At 38.8% G+C, this 22012-nt stretch overlaps 1 protein-coding gene across 4 annotated transcripts; it reads right to left on the reverse strand.

Annotated features, from left to right (window-relative positions):
• Positions 1 to 4687: 4687 nt before the first annotated feature.
• Positions 4688 to 21788, reverse strand: LOC102216581 (histone acetyltransferase KAT7). Of its 4 annotated transcripts, none has more exons than XM_023348985.1 (15): positions 21618 to 21788; positions 19802 to 19946; positions 18303 to 18542; positions 15260 to 15400; positions 15035 to 15117; positions 13570 to 13656; positions 12468 to 12566; positions 12273 to 12383; positions 10423 to 10614; positions 10246 to 10335; positions 10013 to 10153; positions 9184 to 9277; positions 8864 to 9010; positions 7352 to 7458; positions 4688 to 7262 (listed from the first exon to the last, which is right to left on the reverse strand). In XM_023348985.1, the coding sequence occupies exons 1-15, from the start codon at positions 21630 to 21632 to the stop codon at positions 7164 to 7166; spliced, it is 1791 nt and encodes a 596-aa protein (XP_023204753.1). In that variant the 5' UTR covers positions 21633 to 21788; the 3' UTR covers positions 4688 to 7163. The 4 variants fall into 4 exon arrangements, with proteins under 4 accessions (XP_023204753.1, XP_023204751.1, XP_023204752.1 ...); XM_023348983.1 differs by having other exon boundaries at positions 15260 to 15541; XM_023348984.1 differs by having other exon boundaries at positions 12294 to 12383; positions 15260 to 15544.
• Between the last annotated feature and the right edge of the window lie 224 nt (positions 21789 to 22012).

A 22012-nucleotide genomic window follows, 5' to 3' on the forward strand; every position in this document is an offset into this window, starting at 1 on the left:
ATATATACAGTATATATATCTAGAGTTGAACATTTTCAGATGTTCTTTTTACAGTGCAGGAGCAGATAATGATAGAAGCAACAAATCATTTTGCCTATTACAGTCAGGAGGACGTTTCTCCTGTTCAGAGGATTTATGACTGTCTTGTGTCTCAGGGTTTCCCAGTGGAGGGAGGATTAACCATCCGGCTGGCAGATCTGATCAAGAGGTCCAAAGCACAGCAGTTCCACGGCCTGATGGGAAGAACTCCAGGTAAAACTATCAATCAAAATTATAAATGCAATACATTAAAAATCAACGCCAGAGCTCTTTTTAAAAAAAAACTTTTTATATGTCTTTCGTATTTTATTTCAGGTTCGTTAGCAAGATTGGGCAGAAAACGTGAGTTTAATCGCATCTTAAGTCGTACTGACGTCTTCGAAATGAATGTTTTCCCTTCACCCTTTCCTTTTGTCATGTTTCTTTTTCCATCAGGAAATAACAACAACAAAGGCGAGATGTTTGTTGGACTCATGGGCAGGAGAAGTTTAGGAGAAGGTAACGCCGCCTTGCTCTGGCCGGAGTGAAAACCTTCTTCACGCGTTCCTCGTGTGGACGTTCTTGAGGGTTGAGTAAAAAAATATAATCTCTCTGCTTTTTTTTATCCCCCCCCCTCCAGACGGCGACGAAGAGTGGAAACCTGACTCTTTCTGAAGATAACCAAAAAAAAGCTTAACAAAAAACAAAATAAGAAAACGTCACTTTAATGACGTTTTCTATTCAGTACCTCTGCAGATCCACAAGACGCGGTGATGCACACCTGCTGCAGTGAACGTGAATAAATGCAAGATTCTGCAAATTCATGTCATTCAGATCTTTGCCATAAATCTGTCATCTTGTTGTATGTTGCTGATGTTTTATTTATACCCATTTAAATCCCGTCAGTGGATTTATTCAGTAATACTCCTAAACACCTGACAGATCTGCCATCTGTTTGCGATTTCCCACATTATGAGCAATGTTATTGACGTGAACAGTTGCAACACAGTGGTATCTTATTTTTGTGTTGGTTTTTTTTTTTACATTTTGATTAGTTAAAGCAAATTTGCCATTGTTTGGTATTGAAAAACAAAGTTCCAATTGTTTCATAACAGCAAAATACATCATATTGTTGCATATTAATCGATAAAACTTGGTTTTGGCCACACGGTTTCTTGTTCGTTCCTCTCCGATTACATATGGTGGAAAATGTCGAGGCTCAGGCTGCGGAAATATCCGACCCAGCAGCTGTTAGCAAGCATATTAATATCACAAGAACTTTTTCACATTTTGTCAGATAGACGTTTGTTTAATTTAATGTGATAGACCAACACATATCTCTGCAATGGGAGCAAAACGATACACCAATAAAGTAATGGATCATCTTTGGGTTGGATGCTAACGTCTGCTGGGCAGCAGGTGGTGTACAACCACAACAGGTTACCAGTCCATCTTGGCAAAATGTTTTACCTATTAAAAATTGGTTAGTAAGGTGAGCATATTTATTGATCGCCAATGAGTCAATAATGTCAGCCCACCTTTCAATGGAAGGTTTTTGGGGGTATGTGTCTTGAGCAGGCTAGCATTTCTAGGCAGTCAACATTTTTGCAGGTTCTTTTTTGTGAAGTAGCTCCAGGTTATATAAATTTGCTGTAAAACATTAGCGAACATAAATGTTCAAGTTTTGCCACTGCTTCTAATTTGGATTTAAGTCTGGACTTTGACTGCGCCATCCTAAGTTGTGATTTATGCGATCGAAACCATTTCCATTCCCGCTCTGGCTCTAGGGTTTATATTAGGGCTGCCGTCTTATAGGAATGTGAATCTCCGTTCACATAACAGTTCAAATACCAAATATACCTTAATGTGAATTAGTACACAGTGGAAACTGTCTTAACACTGCATCCACTCTTGGATCGGCTGCTTTGTAAACACCAGCCAGTATGTCAAGTTCCATTGACACACTGGCATTTTCTCCCCACTGTTTTTGCTTTCTTTTGTGGTTTCGGGAACTGACGGTCTGACGGGACAACGCACCCCTTTTCACCCTTCCCCGCTGTACAAACGTGATATCTACCACGTTCTTCCTGAGCATCACGCTAAGACCACAGGAGGGCTTGAAGAGAAAAATATCCACAAGCAGGCAGATTTTCCAAGAATAATTTAGAGTTACGTTCCACAGAAAAATCCTTGAACATGTGAACGGACAAACCCTGAGCAGGCGTAGGCACCGTTCTGCTCATTTGAATTTGTCTTGCATTCCAAACAATAAACTTCATCACAAACTCAAGGATATTTTTTGGTTTCAAGGCTTTTCTGAAATGACAAAAAGAAAAATTGCACCAAAGTCCACTGAAAAATAAAAGGCCTTAGTTTTGTTGCATGGCTTTCTACTTATTTCCTGCAAACTCAACCTGACTGAAAGTTTTTATCGATTTCCCAGTGACTTCTTAGTGTTGACCTTCTTTAGCGCGATCCTGTCGCAAAGTGAAATAGACCGACACACAAACACACCAGGCCATGTGTTTCAACGATTGCATTTATTAGGTGGAAGGGGGCAAAGCAAGTGCAAAAGCACAACTGAGCTACATACCAATGCCAATTTTTGCTACTTTTCTGTGTTGCTGCTTTGTGAGTAGATAGTAGCAGTAAACAACAGCTTGCCGCCGACTGATGGAAGTTGATGGAAAGATACTTGGTGACATATATATATATATATTTATATTTATATTTAGGAAGGTGAAGACCTGTAACAAGTTTGGAAGCTGTCTATCTATAGCTGCCATTGGCACAAAAACCAAAACAAACACAAAATAGGTTAAATAAAATAACACAAAAACAATAATTGGATAAAAAAAAAAACACAATACAAAAGAAACAAAATGGATATGGTGACCTCAAGGCAGACAAAAGACACGATGTGAGAATATCTCACCATAGTTACAATGGACTGATACGCTCAACACAGAGACTATTTCTGACAAAATAATCTGTGGTTTGGAGACACTTATTTCAAGTTTATTTCATCACCAAATGAGAATTTCATGTTCTAAAATAAAGCAAGAGGTAACACTTTATTTGAAGTCATAAACATGACATAACACCTGTCATGAACATGAAGGAGTCTTCATGGATGTTTATGATGTTGTCATGAAGTGTCATTCGGTTAATAACGACAGTTTTAATGCATTAAAAGTCCATTAAAAGTGTCGGTTTTGCATTGGAAGTGTCATTATTTGCCGAATGACACTTCATGATAACAGGCGTAAACATTCCTGAAGTGTCTTCATGTTCATGTTTATGCCAGTTTTATACCATTCAAATAAAGCGTTAACAAATAGGATGTACTCCTATTGAGTTAAAAACAAGGTAACAATTCTCCCAGGTTTAAGAAATAGAAAATAGCTTCAAGCTATGGTTTGTTGTAAAAGACGAGCGCTCAACACCAGAAGATTCAGTCAAGTATGAAAGATATGTGAAGAGTTTCCTTGGATAGACTTTTGTTCTTTGACAACGTTAAACCAGTGGAGTGTGCTTTGCCTTTAACGGTGGGCACAAAAAATAATCCTTACTTAGAATTTAAGTAAAAACATATTAAGATCGCCCTGCCAGCCATGTTTCTACAGATGCATGAACAGAGGAAACAAAGAAACAGTGAGGACATCTTCAACTTCACATATTTTACAGAAAGAATATATTACACCACACTAGACAAAATGTACAACCAAACTACAGTCTGGCAGAGAAAAAAAGTCAGCAACTAAAGGATTAAAGCTCCAAAACAAAACATCAACTGGAAAAAAAACACATGTTTTGTGATCAAAAGATGTTGAGAATTGATTTTCATCACCATGTTGTTTCTTGTTGCTTACAAAACTAAAAGCTAAGATAGCATGCACTTATAAGCCAAGTACACAGCTAAGCTAAGCTAGAAGTATAAAGCAAGCTCAATACAAATTTAAGTCAGTATCTACTCAGATTGCTGAGGTAAATAAAAGCTAAGTGAATGCAGCAGTCATTTGGCTTAGCTAAGTGCTAACCCTATGCTAAGCAACCACTCAGTTTGCTTAACTAAAGACAAAGCTAAGACAGCAGTCAGTCAGCTTAGTTAAGTACAAAGCTACGATAAGCTACCATTCAGATTGCTTAGCACCACTCAGATTCAAGCACTAAGCTAAGACAGCAGTGAGCTAGCTTAGATAGGTTAAAAAAACTATGCTAGGCTACCACACAAGTTTAAGCTAGGACATCAATCAGTAAGCTTAGCTAAGTACAGAGCTATGCTAAACAATGACTCATGTTGCTTAGCTGAATACAAAACAAAGCCAACATGACAGTCACTTAGCTTGGCTAAGTACAAAGCTACGCTGAGCTACCATTCAGATAGCTTAGCTAAACCAAGTACAAAGCTATGCTCAACAACCACCCAGATTGGTGGTTGCTAAGTACAAATCTATGTGATAGTGGTTTTGCTTAGCCCAGTAAGAAGCTAAGTAAGGATAGCTATAAAGCAAAAAAGTGCAAACCAAAACTAGCAGCTGGGTAGCTAAGTACAAAACTAACAACTGACTGAACTTCTCAGTTTGCTCATCTTATTTCATAGACTAAATCGAAAAGAAACTAGAAGATTGACTTTGTTCAAAACAAGGACCCATGTGAGTCTCATAAATATGTTCTACATTTGGTTTATTTTAAACTGTTCAATTACAGGAGCAGAAGAAGCAACAACCTGGCTAGCTAATGGCTCAAAGTCTTTGTGCTAATCTAACGAAAACGGTAGTAGGCCCTAGCTTATTTATCTTACAGCATATTCTCAAAAATAATAAACTGTGCATTTAACAGATTTTGACTAATCACATAAATAGAATTAGATCAATTACCGATACAAATAATAAAACAAAGCCCCTTTCGGTCCGTCAGTGTGGGCTGCCAATCATGCTCATTTAAACCCAATTCATCCTTGTCGGGTTTTTTAGCTGTAACAAGTGGTGACAATGTGCAAAAGTGACACATTTTGACTCAGTCTTATCACTCCTTATAGCAGGCAATAAGCCTCTGAAATGTAAAAGATAAATAAATAAATTTCTGCCACTGTTTGGTGGGTTGGATGACCTGAAATTCTCCTTTTCTAAACGACCATTCAACTTTCAGATCTACATATTGGTCTCACATAAATATATTTACAAGAAAGCCAGTCCAGCTAAATAAAACATCCCTTTATGCTCTACAGTTAAGAATATAAATACCCCCAAGAGAAAAATGTAAATAATAGCATGAATCCAATTAAAAGAAGGGAAAAGCCAAGTGGATTAAACCACTAGAAAAAAAAATTAAATTAAATTGTCAACACATGGTAAAAAGGAAAACACAGTACAACAGTTGCTTGAACTGTCAAACAGTAGTAAACCTCAGAGATAGAAAAAGTATAAAACTGAAATGAGAACTTTTAAAAACAAAAGGATACAGAACAAACGTGTGTAGCCTCAGACACCGCAAACATCACGAGTGATACGGAAACGAGTAAAAACAGGCAAGAGGTGATGCCACACCCACATCCAGGTGAAAATCTGTCCGACAGCAGAGGGCCGTCTGAATGTGGCCAGTGGCAGCTATAGCTTCCTGGCAAACTGACCGCCGAGACAGACTGAACGTAAGACACGAGACGCGTAGAGGTTATTTGCTTTGGGTTCAAACAGACATTTTCTGATTCCATTTCTTCGACGTTACCAGATGAAGGGTTACACAATCACCGCAGGCACAGGTACTGAAATATTTCCAAATCCATATTTTCTCTTTTGATATTTAGTGGGATTTAAAATGTTGACTTCAGATGCAGATTGGTAAGAAGTGCTGGTTCACTTGTACACAGTAATTGGAACAAAAGCAGCAGATTTTACAACCAAAGTCTAAGGAGATCGTCTCATTCAAGTCGGAAAGTGTGTAAATGAGTTTCTCTAGATATTTGAAAGACAAATAGTAATAATCTTAACTCTAAACAGGTTTTTAAGACACAATTATTTTTAAAAAGTCCACTTGTTCAGAGCTGCTATTTTCTCAAACTGTGTATTTTCAGGGTGTGTCCTTCTAATTCCCAGCCAGGCCAGCTGGTTTGCTTCAGCCAGGACGTGTTCGCATAGGTCAACGTGTTGCCGACCTGCGTTGCATCTCCACAGCGGAACGAGGTCGATGCCGCCCATCACAGATTGGATTAGCAGGCGTGCCTGGTGCCCGTTACTAATTGAGTGAGGAGGTAGGCGAGCGGCGCTCTATTAGTTTCACTTTTCAGAAACACATGGGCTCATTGAGACCTAAGACCAAACTACACAGTGATTCAGACATCCTGCATGCAAAGACTTCATAGTTCCTTGCAAAAAGTATTCATACTCCTTGATTTATTTATTTTTGGGTCATTTGGGAATGTTTTCCTTCAGCAGACGGCTGCTACGGGTTGGAAGATGGGTGGAGCTAAATACATGGAAATCTTGGAGGAAAACTACTTACAGGCTACAAAAAGTTCAAGACTGAGGAGGTTTGATATAAAGTACGTCAACATCAGTGGGTATGAATACTTTTGCAAGACACCGTCGGTCCAAATCTAAAAAGAAACGATAAAAAAAATCCTTACGCGTTTAACTCTGCTCTCAACCTAAAATTCATAAAAAGTGTCAAACTTTATCTACCCTGTAAGAACATTTGGAGGTCGAGTCTTTCTTTGCATAAATTAGTTAATATATAGGAACACCATAAGAGTTCTTCACATATACAGCAAATATCACAATTTATATCTTGATGCAGCCATTTTAGCTGTAAAAAATTCTCATTCACTAACCCATACATTTAATGGCCTAGTCCAAGTATAACTTCTATTTTTCTTCATGTCATCAGTTCAAGCCCTATTAAAATCCAGGTGCAACTTTGTCCACATTCTCCCTACTGTTCCTTTTCATGTAAAGTATTTTACCATGTGAACCCCAGGAATAATAATAATAAAAACCTTTAAAATTTACATAGCGATATATTTGTTCCACTTAAGTCAACACATAAAACTGTTTGAACCCAAAGAAATGATGAACGGCAGTCAGATGTGACTGTGCTGCAGCTGTGACGACGCCAGTGAACGAAGGAGGAGGAAGAAGGAAGCTCCTTTACGTCCCTTTAGGCGGCGTCCATTTTAAGGCCGTGGGGTCAATGGTCTTCCCATTACCGCGTTTGGTCTCCTTCGCTTTCCAGTCGTCAATGAGGTCCTTCGGAAAAAGAAGAAAAAACGACAGTTAGTTAATGACTAGATGGGAAAATAAACTGTGAACCAAAGACAACGGTCCGAGTTCTTCACCTGTCTCTTTAAAACCAGGTGTTTTCCTTTCCAGTATTTGAGCATTTGAAGGGACTGCAGTGTGCTGACAATGTCCACTGGATTCACTGCCGTCTCCTGGCTGATCTCTGCAACAGAAAGGGAGAAATTAAAGGAGTTTAGGGTAGTGGGGTCAGCAGCGCCTGCTGAATCCATGGTCCTCAGTGGTTCAAATACTGTAGGTTCGACTGATTGGTACCAATATGCCGATATGGCTGCTACCAATGAGCCATATCGGTACCAGTATTGGTACCAGCCATATTGGTTTGTACCAATATAGCTAGTATTTAAATGACCAAATTAGGATGGTCAATTCTAATTTGACAATATAATTGTACAAGTCAGAATTACAAAAATAAATAAATAAGCTTAATGGAAATATGCCACTTTTGAGAGAAAAAAAAAAAAAGCATAAAAATTATCGGATTTTGCTAAACTGCAATGGAAACACTTTTTTCACATCACACAAGTCATGTGATCAACAGTTTGATGTTACTACTGGCAGAAACGACAAAGCAGACGACAGGAAGTGGTAGGAGGAGGATGTGCAGCATGTTTTTTTTTAAATAAACAACCTTATCCATATCCAATTTTAATTTTATTTCTTTTAAAATAGAACAAAGTTTTGCGCAAATTTGAAATGGAAACGCAGCTAATGAGAGATGCTACGGTAGAGATCTTGCTAAATATTTTAGCTCTAGAATGTGACTTCAGTGCTTTTTCCCTTGAAGCATATCGACAGCAAATACAGCAATTATGCTGTTAGTACTATTAATGACGGATTAAATTTGTTAAATACATACCTCATCCATGACAGAGCAAATTGGAAATGAAAAACATTTTAATTTCATCTTCTCAAAGTGAAGTCAAGTTTACTTCTGTAGCATATTTCAGCAAGCAGGCAGTTCAAAGTGTTAACAGTATAAAAATATAACACAGCAACTAATTTATGAAACAAGATTTTGTTAAATGAGAACATCAAAATCATCAAGCTCATATACTTTGACTATATTTATTAATGTTCCAGTTATTATGAATCACACAGATTTAAATCAAAGAGTTTTTTAGCCTTAATTTAAAAGAACTGTTTTGGCAGTTTTTCTGAAAGTTTGTTCCAGATTAGTGGTGCATAGAAACTGAATGCTGCTTCTTCATAGCAACTTTTCAGACAAAAAAAATGTTAAAATTTGTATTGCTCAAAATCTGGTTTATAAACATTGGTGACTGACCAGGAAACTGCAATCAGTGAACCCCTAGTTTTCACTCATACGTCTGAAGCCATGGTGTGAAAAATTGTACGGAATTTTACTTAAAAGTCTGTAATCTGTCTCTCTCTATAAGCACATTCAAGCACATCAGAACTGCTTCTAACTGTTGCATGACCTTTGCTGCCTCTTGGCAAGTGCTCTCTTGAAAAAGAGGTTTTTAATCTCAATGGGACTTTCCCGGTTGAATAAAGGTAAAATAATAATAATAACAGGAAAACATTCCAACCTTTGATGGAGATCTCCTTTCCCTGAAAACTGTTGAGGTACCGCAGCAGAACATCTTTCCAGTAACTTCTGTAGCTTATCAGACCCAGGTCGGACAGAGGGCGCTCAGGCGAGCCCACCTTCTCCTCCACCTTGGACAACAGGTAGCCTGTTTGTTGTTTTTGGACAGGAGAGAAAGTTGTTGTTTTGAACTGAATTCTCTGCGCATATCTTAGTGCAGACCAGAAAAGACGCACAGCAGTTTTGATGAACGTTTTCTGAGAGGCGCCCTCCAAAATCAGGTGACATTTATCAGTGAATGAGAGCAGTGTTGGTACTCACTGAAGTCAATGAGCATCTTTCCGTAGCCTTGCCTCATGTACTGCGGCATGGTGAGGATGCAGGACACGTTGTAGTTCAAGAACGAGTTCTTCTCCTGTGGAAGGAGAGGAAACTGCTGTGACAGAACAGGATGTGGCCCCTGGGTTCATACCCAGTCTTAACTGGATACGAACTGTCGATGACAGGTTTAATACGTCCGCTGGGCAGTAGCTCCATGTTGCTTATATTCATAAAAATCCCAAAATAAAAAGTACAATGCCTGCAAAATATGCATTCCTTAAAAAAAAATTACAAAATAATTTGTGGGTGCCCTGGCTCAGTATCTGACAGTATGAACTAGGGCGGGACGGGAAATATGGCTTAAAAATAAAATCTTAGATTTTGTTTTTTATCCAAGATAACATTTCCAATTTTAATCCATTTCCCCCTTTTAGTTCTTTAAAAAAAGAAGAAAAAATACAAATGACTGGTTTTTATTTCAATCATTCTTTCTTTGAGTTGACCTGAATTCAAAGTCGAAATAAATAGAACCTGTAGAATAGGCTTATCGAGCAAGATGGTAGTTCTTAGACGGGCTAACATCAGTCTGAACTATGGAAGCCCAAGCAGTCCATTGGTGGAAAGAAACAAAAACTAGATTTTCCAAAAATCTAAATTTGACAAATCGATAAACTCGATTTATCGAACGGCCCTAGTATGAACTCCTCCAACTTCCTGGGGCTTTAAAAACGTCAATCTAGATAATTAGCTTGGTGTTGCATTCACAGGCTAACATCACGCGACCCAGTTTCCACAAAGTGAGGAAGCAGTAGGCTTCTGAAGGCGTTACCTTGGAGAAATATCCGACCAGGTGACATCCCGTGTTGTCGGCTTCCGTCATGACATAGAAGAGGAACGGCTCCACGTCGTAATACAGCGTCTTGTGGTCCAGGAAGAGTTTGGCTAGCAGACACAAGTTCTGACAGTAAATCTGGGAGTGGAGAGAACGCAACGGGTTGATGAAACCGATTCGTTTCGACTGACAATGGTTAGCGAAAGGGATTACAGATGTAAAGCTTTTGCCTTGTTCTTCTTTCCGTCCACCTCAAAGACAGAGATGTTCCCCTTTCTGTAGATCTCGTCACCTGGTGGATGCTTCCACACGCACTTGGCCTTGAGTAGCAAAAACGACTTCAGGTTAAAAAAAATTGTTCAAAACCAAAATTTTTACTCAAACATTGAGCAGTAGGGCTGCCCTACCATGTGCCTGCGCAGAATGGTCTGGCTCTTCATATACTTGAGGCAGAACTCGCACATGAAGAGCCTCCCCAGGCGGGCGTACTCCTCGGGGTACGGCGAGTGGTACCAGGTGTCCAGTTCGAAGCGGCCGAACACGATAGTTTTGATCATGTTGCTGCCCTCCGACACCTGGCCGGCCAGACGGAGCTTCTCCTGCGCAGCCGGGTCGGGACGGACGGGCGGGGCAAGCGGGACAGAAGGCGGCGGAGAGGAGACGGGGAGGGAAGGAGGGAAGAAAGATTCAATTATTGAAGGGAAGACAAAGGAACCGCCTGAGTGGAGGGAACCGGCCAAGAAAATCAAAGGTGCAGGAAGAAAAAGTCAGATGAGGAAGTAATGCTTTAAGCTTCACTTGGATAGATGAAAGTCATCTGGACTGGAAAAAAAAGCTGAACGCTGCAAAAGCAATAAATCTTACCAAGTATTTTGTCTAGTTTCTAGTGAACATTCTTGAATATCACCGTCACTAAATACATCTTGTATTATCATGCACGTTCCAATGGTTTGAACTTTTATTATTACATATGCATACGCTGATTGTTGCTGTGTTTTCTCGGTTTTCTTTTCTCTCTTTCTGCAGGTTTAGAGGCAGACTTCAGGAGCCTTGACTTGTGTTCCCTTTATGCTTCTTTCTCTTATCTACTCTTTCCTCTTTTCCATTCACACCTTTTCTCCACCTTTCTCCCTCTCTTTTTTCTTCTCTGTGTCCATTAAATTAGGACTAAATCCAAAGGAATTTCTAATAAAGTTTCTTCTATATATCAAAGGGAGAATCATGGCAAAAGCAGTAATCCTGCGCTTGTGAAAGTAAATCCGTTGGGCCTCACCTTGACACATTGCCATGCAGGACATGTTTAAAAATACATATATATGTATTAAAAATTATAAGCTCCCTTTAGGCCTGTTACAATAAAAGTTGCTGGACCACAAGCTGTCCCTGTTATTATTGTAATAATCGATATTATTGTTGTTTTGAGATCGTTGTCAAGTTATACAATGATGATGGCATAATAATGCAAGTTTTTTCTCTCAAAAAACAATAACTTTAAATTTTGCATAGAACACTTTGAACTGGAACTAGAAGATTTTTTAAAATATCCCAATTAAAACACGACAACCAAAAAGCAATAAATAAAACGGAAATAAAAATGCCACACAACTGAATCCGTAAATAAAACGGATTATGATGTTTCTGTAAACAAAATTGCCTGGTGAGAAATATGAATCATCAGAACGGAAATGATCAAGTTCATTTTAATTTATCATGTTATTAAATGGTTAATTACTTACTGTGACAGGCACAGTTCTACAAAACGTCTTTCCCATGTTATAAATTTAAAAACAAAATCTGTTAGTAGAACTAGACTTTTTAAATTCAATATTCAGGAATTATTGACTTTAAAAACATCTTGCAGAAAAATTCCTTGTCAGTTAGTTTTGTCTTATTTCAAGTGTACGAAGATATCTGCACTAGAAACTAGGCAAAAAATACTTGGGTGAGATTTTGGGTTTTTGAAGTGAATTTACTGGGTTATTAATATATTTCATTATCAGCTAACATCTGGTAAATCCCTCTCATCTGAAGTATCAGAAATGAACATGGAATGACATGAAGTGATCGTCCAAACTACCAAATCTATCTGAGACTCCTGCTGTGGCTGCAGAGGAAGGTTTTCAGACTGAAAAAGAGAAGAAGAGAAGTAAGGTAGGAAAAAGGGAGAAGCGGGGTAGGTTAACAACAAAAATAAAAACAAAAACAAAAGGAAGGAAAAGTGGAAGGGTGGGAGGTGATGATGAGTTTTCTCTCTTACAAGGTCCTCCGAGGCACGTGCCTGCGCTTTCCTGAACAGCTCGAGATCGTAGTCGCTGGTGATGTTCTCCAGCATCGGCTCCCGGCTCGTCCCGTGGCTCTGTCGGTGTTCCTGGGAGCAAGTGGGGAAAAATAACAAGAAGTGGGATTTTTATAACGTGGAGAAGATTCAGTCTGACGTCTCCTCTCTGCTTACTGTGTATTTCTCCTTCTGCTCCTTATTGAGGCCAGAGTTCCTCTTCCTCCTCAGCTCTGTCACCTTATCTTTGTAGCGCTGCTGTCCGTCTGTGGGGGCCTGGAACAAACACAGTTGGTTTGAACGAAAAGCTGATTTGGGCCTTCGCAGATGAAGATTATGGGCTGATTAGAGGTATCATGTAAAAAGAAATGTTCCTTAAATTCACGCCTTCAAACATGTGAAAATGTTAGCTAGCTGCAGAGTGTGTTTTCATAAACTGATTACTTATAGCTTATTCATTGTTTCTACCAGTTGCTCAGAACTATACCACAAACACAATCTGTATTCTGGTAATATGACTTTATTCTCCCACTGCGACTTTATTCTAGTAATAATATGACTTTGTTCTCCCACTGCGACTTTATTTTCATATTATAACGACTTTATTCTCATAATATTACTACTATTCTGGTTTTACTACATAGTATCAGATTTGTCATTTTTTGACCAACTGAGATGCAGAGATGCGGTACAGTTTTGATTTTTGGCCAATTGATTGTTACATCACTAACAGACAATTACTGGTACCAAAGTATGACAAGGTTTTAAGAAGTTGTGGTTTTAAAACAGCAAAAATCTTAAATTGTTTTTTTATGATTAAACATAGACAGTTAAAGATAAAGTAGCGACATCCATCACTCCAGGTTTTAACGCCACACTTGGCAAGCTGTTTTAAACCAATCAATTAAAAAAAAAAAAAAAATTAAATGTTTCAGTTTTAAATATTTATCTAAATGCAATGATGATTTTACACGACGTTATATCAAAAGAATAGAAAAAGATTTCGAATTCAGTAAAAAGAACTTGTTTGTTTTCTCTTTGGTTATTCCAATCTCATAATCTCCTTTCAGACATTTAGAACGACCTGTCTTATCTAATCAAGTAAACAGGTGCATCAGACGTGGATTTTACTGTGAACCAAGTGACAGTAACCCGTCATCGCTCTGACCCTGCCACCCTGACGACCAGCAGTGTGATCTCAGCTGCTCCTGCCTCAAAAGCAACGCACCAGTCAGAAGGGACACAAACCTGTGTGTATGTTTGCTTTCCAGCACATTACCTGGTGCCTTGTGGAGTGTCTGTTCTCATCCTGCCGATGCGACAGCGCCCTTTCTTCGGACTGCTTGTCGCGTGTCGTCGCCTTGCCCTGTCAAACAAATCAACACTGTCTGGAGCCCCGTAGCAAAAACACAACAGCAGCCTCCTCCATGTTTCTACAGCATGCCAATTTCTATTTGCTCCTCTTGCTTTTTTCACATTCACTCACCGGACACTTGGTGTGACGGCAGACCAGAGGACCAGTTCGACCATCAACACGTTTCCTCAGTAACGAGGAGACTGATTGTCAGATTTATGTTTTATGTCAGATTTATGTTTATGGACCGCAAACATTAAACCACAAACAATGTAATGTTGACGTTTGTGGTTGTATCAAAAAATGCTGAAAAGTTCCAGGGTGTGAAAACTTTTGCAAGGAAACATATACAGCCATGTAAACGTGTAAATGTATCGCTTTGGGTACTTTCCAGCCATTCCAGCTTTGTGTGACTATTTTTTCATAGTTCCACACAATTTATCTGAAATCCTTGCAGATTGTGTATTGAGTGTATGTGTGTGTGTGCAGTCTACTTGTATATTTTTATTTAGGGGACCACATTCACCATTTTTACCCACAGAAGAAGGTCTTCCGTAATAAATGAGGACTTTTTCCTGAATCTCATATTTTTCGACTTCTACTTTGGTCTACTAGCTGGGTTTAGCGGTATAATGTGAAATAAGTTTTGGTTAAGGTTAGAAATAGACTAGGACTAGTTATGAAAAATGTCTGGGTTAGGCATAAATAGTTACTACAATGAATGGAAGACAATACAAAGTCCTCAGTTTTATTGAAGTGCACAGATGTGTGTGTGTGTGTGTGTTCTTGTATTTGATACATTGTGAGGACCATCGTCCTAACACATCAGTTGTGGGGACTGACTGCTGCTCTTGGGGCCCAAACCTGAGTCCCAGAAGAAGTGCTGTTTTTGGGTTACAGGTTAGGTTTTGGACTAATGTGTGAATTGAGTTTATAGTTAGGTATAGAGTTATGCATGTACTGGTAATGGTTATGTTTAGGGTAAAGGTCCGGGCTAAACTATAGAAATGAATAAAAAATAATAGAAGAAATTCCAAAGTCCTTGTGACAGAAAGGACTTTGGACCTTTAAGGACTTTATGTGTACCTGCCTGGTTTTTTAGGACTATTTATGGTATTTTACTAACCTCTGAAAACTGATGGGCCTTAGGGGGACCAAAGCCCAGTCCTGATACGGTAGACCCCTTTGTTTATGTTTAGCAGTTAGCTTTAGAGTTGAGTTGTGAATTAGGTTTTGGTTAAGGTTAGAGTTAGGAAAAGACTAGTATTGTCAGGGTTGGGAAAAATGTCTGGGTTAGGCATAAATACAGTAACTAAAATGAATGCAAGTCAATACAAAACCCTAATATGTATGGAAATACAAACATGTGCATGTGTGTGTGTGTGTGTACCTTGCATTCATCAGCAGAGAGGTTGTGGTACAGCGGGCAGCCTGATATGGAGAAATGTCTCTCATGTCTTCCTGTTAGATGACCTGGGAGAAAAACCGGACGGGTGAGAACAAGAGGAAGATGAGAGGATGTTTGCAGATGAAAGGCAGTAAATTTAAAGCGGTATGACATTTGATCGGGGGGGCAGCGGGGAATCGTGGCTGTGTGGAGTTTAGGTCCTCTCACCGAGCGAGTTGCATCCTGGGGTCGGACACTTCATGTTAAAATTGTAGCTTTCGTGGAATCGTCGTCGTTTGGGTCGATGGGAGAGGTTGTGGGCGGCGGCCTCTTTGAGCGACAGCTCTTTCGCCAGTCTCTCGTCCTCCTCTTGTGAAACGACAACATTGTTGTTAGAAGACACGTGGTCATTGCTCGGACTGGAAACGTCAATATCTGACTCCGAGGATGGGGCGTTGCCTGTCGGGGTCCGCGGGGGCGTCTCGTCCCGGTCCGCTCCTTGTTTTGTGTCTGCTGGGCGAGTTGAGGAAGATTAAAAATCCCAAACTCTAACGCTAATTTATTTGAAATGAAAGCATCTTTGCAGCTTTTACTCCTTCTGATTTATTTTAAGGGGGGAATCTCTGCAGGCCACATATGTCCACACGTACAGATGCAATGAACAGCCTTCAGCAGTAGCAGCACTCAGATAAATCCAATAGCGAAGAATGATGTTACTGCTGCTGAAGAACGGGCAGCTGTGAGACCCTGGCTGCCAAATGAAAGCACATATTTCAACCTGTTTTCTTTTATCTTTTAGCCTTCAGTTAACACAGAAGGTTGTGTGTGACCAGCATGATAGAGAAGCAGCAGCAGCAGCAACTCTGAATACGGTTGTGAAGGAAAATAGCACAAAAACAGATTTTTTTCTGTTCTCTTTTGTTTATCTTTCTATTGCGACCAAAGTCCTCTTTCTTTAAGTTTACATATAGTTTTATGTTTTAGGGGATGATGTGTTAAGAAAATTGGCTTGTTAATAGAACTGGTCAATTTCCATCTCAATTAGCCGGTCACAAACCATAGCTAGTTGTAATTGTTCTGTAATGTCAACTAGTATTGGCGAATTTACATGCTGTTTGGAGACGTAGAGAAAGAAATGCGATTCTAACGCACGCCAACAGCAGAAACATCTGATCAGTCATGTAAAGGAAAAGCTTCAGCGCTTACTGTTAAATCTGTTCCCGTCTTCTTTAGCGCATTTTTTGGGAAAAGCTAAAAGCCAACTCAAGCAAGCATAAAAACCTTTTTTTTGAGGAAGTTATTTCCAATTTTGCCGTTTCCATCAACCTTTTTTAATGTGATGCTTCAAAATGTGCATTAGAAAAATGTTGAACAGTGAAGGCACCATACTTAATCGCTGCAACATTGCGCCAAACACAACCACATTTACCTCAGGCACAACATCCAAAGTGTAGAAGTTGTTACTGAAGGAAGAAGACTCAACGTTGGCAAATTTATACTCCAGTAAGATGTTACTTCATACATGTTGAGATATCACTACTGGTCTGATCAGGCCGTCATTTAAAAAGAGAACAACAAAACTAAAAGTATAACAGCAAAGTGGCTTTGTTAAATCCTGTCAAGCTTTCAGGTTTCATCTGTGGAATATTCTGGATTTGGAGATAAGCGGTAACCTCACTGGAGTTTCAGAGTCTTCAGAGAACACACACAGAAATGTCTGTTAATACTTAGCATAGCTAACCATGCTAATTTCAAATATAAGATGCTAAAGACAGCTAAAAATTTCAACTCTGCAATAATTCCTAAATTTAATAGACTTAGGAATGCACTGGTATGAAAATTTGGACCAATGTTGCTAGGTGATTTTAATACTGCCCCTAATCAATATCGTATTATTTTGAATTTCGTAATTTCCATCAACCTTTTCTAATGCGTCACTTTAATGTGCGCATTAAAAAAAACTATTGATGGAAACACAGCTGGTATCTCTAACAATAAAATCAATTGCTTTAGCAGTAGGACAGAAAAAATATTCTGAATGCCATGAATTATTGTTCCTCTTGAACATCTGGAGTCGGCTTAAACCTTTATCATCAGGGGAAAGATTTCTTTCAAATAAAATCAGGGATGAGATTCAGCTCCATCTCCGGTCTTAGCACGCAATTGGTAAACAGATCCATCAGATTTTAAAAGTAGATATTTTATTTATGCAAAACATTTCCACAACGTAAAACCCCACCTGCTCTGCATCTACAAGAGACACCACTCAGTGACAGTAATTAAAGAGCGGGCTCGGGGAATCTGACGTAACGGTTTCTAACAATAGATTTCACACTAAGTCAAAGCAGGAAGCTGGACGTCAACTCAATAAGTCAAACGAGGTTTGCTGGCTCTAGCTGCAGGTTCATATGTAAAAGGCTGGGGTTCGTGACAAATGGTGAATACGTAACAAAAAAGGCTGCGAGTATCACGGCACAGAGAAAAAATATTGTGAGTTTTTATCATCAGTGTGGCCACTTTTAGGAAAGCGGGAGTTTTGACAATGTTGATGTGAAAAGAAAGAAGCAACAATCTTGGGAAAGCAACGACTGCTGCTGTTCCATCTGTTATAACGCTATTTCTACATTCAAATGTGTTGAGTTTATTATTCTACAGTGAAAAAGGAAAACATCTCGGTAAAGTCCAGACCTCAACTTAACTGAAATACTTTGGAAAAAATATCAAGAGATGCAAATAAATGACCTAATATATTAAGTTTTTTTTTCCATTACAGGTTATATTTGTCTAACGTTTCAACATGATATGAGTCAGATCTTTTTATTTTGTCCCAATAAATAAGATGTCTAAAGTAAAAGGCTGATCTTTTAACACTTGTATGGATGTGCCTTCACCTCATTGTGAGTAAAGTTTGAGAGCAGCTGCAGTTTTCAGGAAGGTTTGTCATTGGTTCCTTTGACAAGCCTCCAATTTCAGGCAACACTTATTAGTCCCCTTTCTAACCAGGAACAGACTGACTTCATATGACTTATATCAACTCACCTGCGTCATAAGAAAGAAAGAAAGAAAGAAAGAAAGAAAGAAAGAAAGAAAGAAAGAAAAACATACAGATCCTCCGCCTCTCGTTCTCCGTTCTTGCCTCTATAAGCCACTTCCTAAAATATCCCCTAATGCTGCTGCTTTGCTGCTTTCACACCTTCATCTCTTCTTCATGCCTCTACTTCAGATCTCATCTTATCTTTTTATAAAACAGAAAGGAAGAACTGCAGCTTACCATTGGCTTCTGTGTCTGAGCCAGACGACCTGCTCTGACGCAAATGGTATCTTTTGGCTTTGGGGTTTGCCGCCCCCTGCTGGCTACGTGTGATCCTGCGTGCAGAGGAGAAGACGGAGGCAGGCGCTGCTGCTGCTGCTGCTGTTGCTGCTGCTGCAGGGGCCGACTCTGCTGCAGAATCGGGGCCCTCATCGGGAGCGGCAGCAGCCGGGGAGCCGCTGCGTAACGAGCTGGAGTTATCTAAAAGGAAGAAGGAAATGCAACTTTTCTGAGACGAACTTTAAATCACAGACATGATGTTTTATCAATTCAAATCTCAGAGGTGGATCCAGCTAAACACAGGATGACCCTGGAAGAAAAGCTGTTCGAGGACGGTTCAGTCAAAGCCTTACAACTCATGTTAGGGCCATTGTAGATAGGGAGAAAAGAAGTACATTTCAAACATTTTTTTAACAATTTAATAATAAAATTTTTAGGTCAATCTTAGAAATTTTCTTTAAAAAAAAAAAATCTGAATCTCTGAGTTTCAAAGTACAACATTTTATAACCCCCCCCCCCAAAAACTCTGATTTTGAGACTAATCTCAAAAACATTCTAGAAAAACACTGGAAATGTCTGAGTTTCAAATGTCAAAACTTTTCAACTTTGGAATATGTTCAAAGTTTCTTTATTACACTAAATTGTTACAATATTGTTTTATGAATTAAATTGCAGTGATCATCCAGATTCAGTTTTGACTAAAAAGTCTGGATTCTAATATAAGTTCTGTTATAATATCAAGTTAAAGAACAATTTTAAAAAGTACGTTAATAAAGTGTAAATAGTAAATACTGACATTTCTTTAAAAAAAAAAAGAAACAGTCAAAAACTAATCACTCAATTCCTTTGAGAAGTGGAGGACTTTATTAATTCATAATAAAACTTTCTCAGCTATATACTGATGTACAGATCCCATTAGCATTTAGGCTAAGTACTGATGTACTGCTGTCTGTTTCTCAATAAATTATTGAAATTATTTTATTGTCCAGCTTTACTAACAACTGAAAAGGGCAGAATTCTAACCAAAAAATAATTATAGACAATTATTGGCAACATTTTCAAGGTTTTTGTGACTTTTATTCAACCGTATCTGGATCTTCAACTGTCACTCGAACAAGAGACAACTGCCTCTATAGCCAAGTTGCACTGATGGGAATATTTTTTTTTTAATGGTAAATTTTTGCTATGTTACGACATTTTACATATCTTTAAGAAGACACTAACAAAGTAAAAATCTGAAGTTTCATAACATAAGGTTTTTTTTAAAGACACATATAGCCCTTTTCCAATCTGAAGTGTTTTATCCACTAATAAATAAGTAGATAAAAATTAGGCCCTAAAATATTGCTAGCAACCCCGAAAAATAGTCAAAGTTTTAAGAAAGAAAAACATTTCCTTTGAACCACAAGTTTGTTAAAAAGACTCATTTTATTTATTTCACAGTGGTAGGAACGGTTTACCTTGTGAGCTCTGGCTGAGGCGCAGGGATGCGCGAGTCAGACGCGTGCTGCTGCGTCGACGCGCCCTTACTGCAGCTCTGACGTGTTCGAGGTCGGCGGAAAAATCAGAGTCCTCTGTTCCATCCGAGCTGCTGCCTGCCGTTCTCTGAGAAACCAGAAACAGTCAGCAAATGTATGTCTTTGTTTTGTTTTTTAAATAAAAAACACATATACATATGTGTGTATATATACATATACACACACACATATGCAAAGAAAGAAAAAAAAAATATATATATATATAAATATAATATATATAATAAAAAATCTTCCCCCTGCCTGTTTCTTTTTATCAGTGATTAATTCAGCAGAGATCCCATGTCGGACGGAAATTATCGCTGTTAAGCACCTTTTGCTTTCCAAATATTAATTAACTAACTAACAGTACAGTATGACAGATAAACGTAGTTTGAAAGCAATTAACAGATTGTTTTAATGACAAAAAATATATTTTCATAATGAAAATATGTCGAATAGATACATTACCAATTCTTTGTAAAATAGAAAAGTTTGGAGTGAGCACTCCTACTCTTCACAAAGATTTGTTCCAATCACGTATAATTATTACTTTTTTGGTTTGCTTTTTTATACATATTTCTCTACTTCAGATTTGAAAATTAATAAATAGCTACAATAAACGACAACTCAAACACTACGAAAAATGTATGTATACAGTTATATACACACTATACAAATCCTTAGAACCACAATCATTGAACTTATTCATAATTCTCTATGGATAGATATACAAGTTAAGGTTTTTTGTCCCCCATGGTTACTTGTGAACCAAGATAAGCTTACAGTCACTGCAATAGGCTTAGCTAGAACTGCCCCCTCCATTAAAACTGCCCGGGGCCTCATCCAAGATTGGGCCGCCCCTGCCGTCTTTAAACATGAATACATGTAGCGAATAATGCGCCACAGATAAACACAACTACAGCAGATAAAAATACACCTCGCGGAACTATGGAGGCTATTAAATACTTAACTGTCATCGATTATATACCAAAAATCAATCAATTATACACTAGAACTGTAAACTGTAAGGATACACTGACATCAGCGGACGTACAAGCAACAGTAAACATTCGCGTTGGTAGAAGAGAAATAAAGCTGCTCTGGTCCGTTTGCTTTATCCTCCAAAAATAAAAATGTTCCAAGACGCGACATCCTGGTCGAACCGTTTGATCCAGACGTAAATATGAGTAACTGCTTTGGCAGCATGGCCGCATATTTGACAACTTCACAACAAGAGGGCAGTGCATTCTATTTGCATTTCACCAATTAAGTGAGAGGTGAGGCGGGGCTTGCGCAAGTCCAACCAATTAACGCAGGCGTAGTTCAAACTCCGTCCAATCGGAGCGTTGTTTTGGTGTACAGCGTTCTGTCCTGTGGAAACCAAAAAACAACCCGTCCTCATCCGTTTGCTAGAGACCGTTACAAGCCGTTAAACTTTGGTCTGCCCGTAAACACGGCATGTTGGAGGAAGAGCCAACCTAAACTAGCAATCAAAGAGTAATAAGAGGTTTAAGAAACAGCAATAATTTCTTGCAACTGCGCTGTAAATGTGAGCTAGCTTAGCTTAATAGCTCTAGCACAAACATAACTCTTACTGGAGGGAGTTATTAAAAACATGCGCAGTTTGTTATTAACACCGTGTAGAAAAACATTCAGGCGCCTCAGCGGCGTTCGTTTTCCAGCCCCAGTTTCATTTCCACGGCTAACATTAGCCATGACGTTACACTGCACTGCCACAGCCTCTAACGTCTTCTCTCACCTTTCTCCGTGGCATATCTTCAGCTGTGGAAGTATCTTATCCTTTACGTTGGGGGAAAGTATTCAAGCTTCCATACAGGCTGCAAAAGAGAAACGCCACCAAAGCATAACATGGACCAACTAGGCTAGAAGAAGCGCACAATTTTCCCCGCACTTCCTCGAGTGCGGAGCAAGTTCGGTACGTTGACAAAATAGATCCGCCAGATGATGCCACACCAACGAGCTTTAAAAGTCGTTTAGATGTTTTAATATTTTTATAACATAATATAAATGAATTAGAATAAAAATGTTTGTTTTTTTTAAATAATAATGATGTATGTCATAAAGTGTTAATACTTTTGTTTTGCATCTCGACCACAACACAGGTGTCACGTTGAGATGGGTCTTCCCCGCAAG

The sequence above is a fragment of the Xiphophorus maculatus genome, chromosome 16 (assembly GCF_002775205.1).
Source record: "Xiphophorus maculatus strain JP 163 A chromosome 16, X_maculatus-5.0-male, whole genome shotgun sequence".
In the NCBI taxonomy this organism is placed as follows: domain Eukaryota; kingdom Metazoa; phylum Chordata; class Actinopteri; order Cyprinodontiformes; family Poeciliidae; genus Xiphophorus; species Xiphophorus maculatus.

What these genes read in the sequence shown, in the direction of transcription:
- LOC102216581 (XM_023348982.1), bottom strand. An exon ending in CCATTCTGCGCAGGCACATG is followed by an intron (nt 10,336 to 10,422) that starts GTAGGGCAGCCC and finishes TTGCTACTCAAG; the next exon opens with GCCAAGTGCGTGTGGAAGCA. An exon ending in ACCTGGTTTTAAAGAGACAG is followed by an intron (nt 7,263 to 7,351) that starts GTGAAGAACTCG and finishes CTTTTTCCGAAG; the next exon opens with GACCTCATTGACGACTGGAA.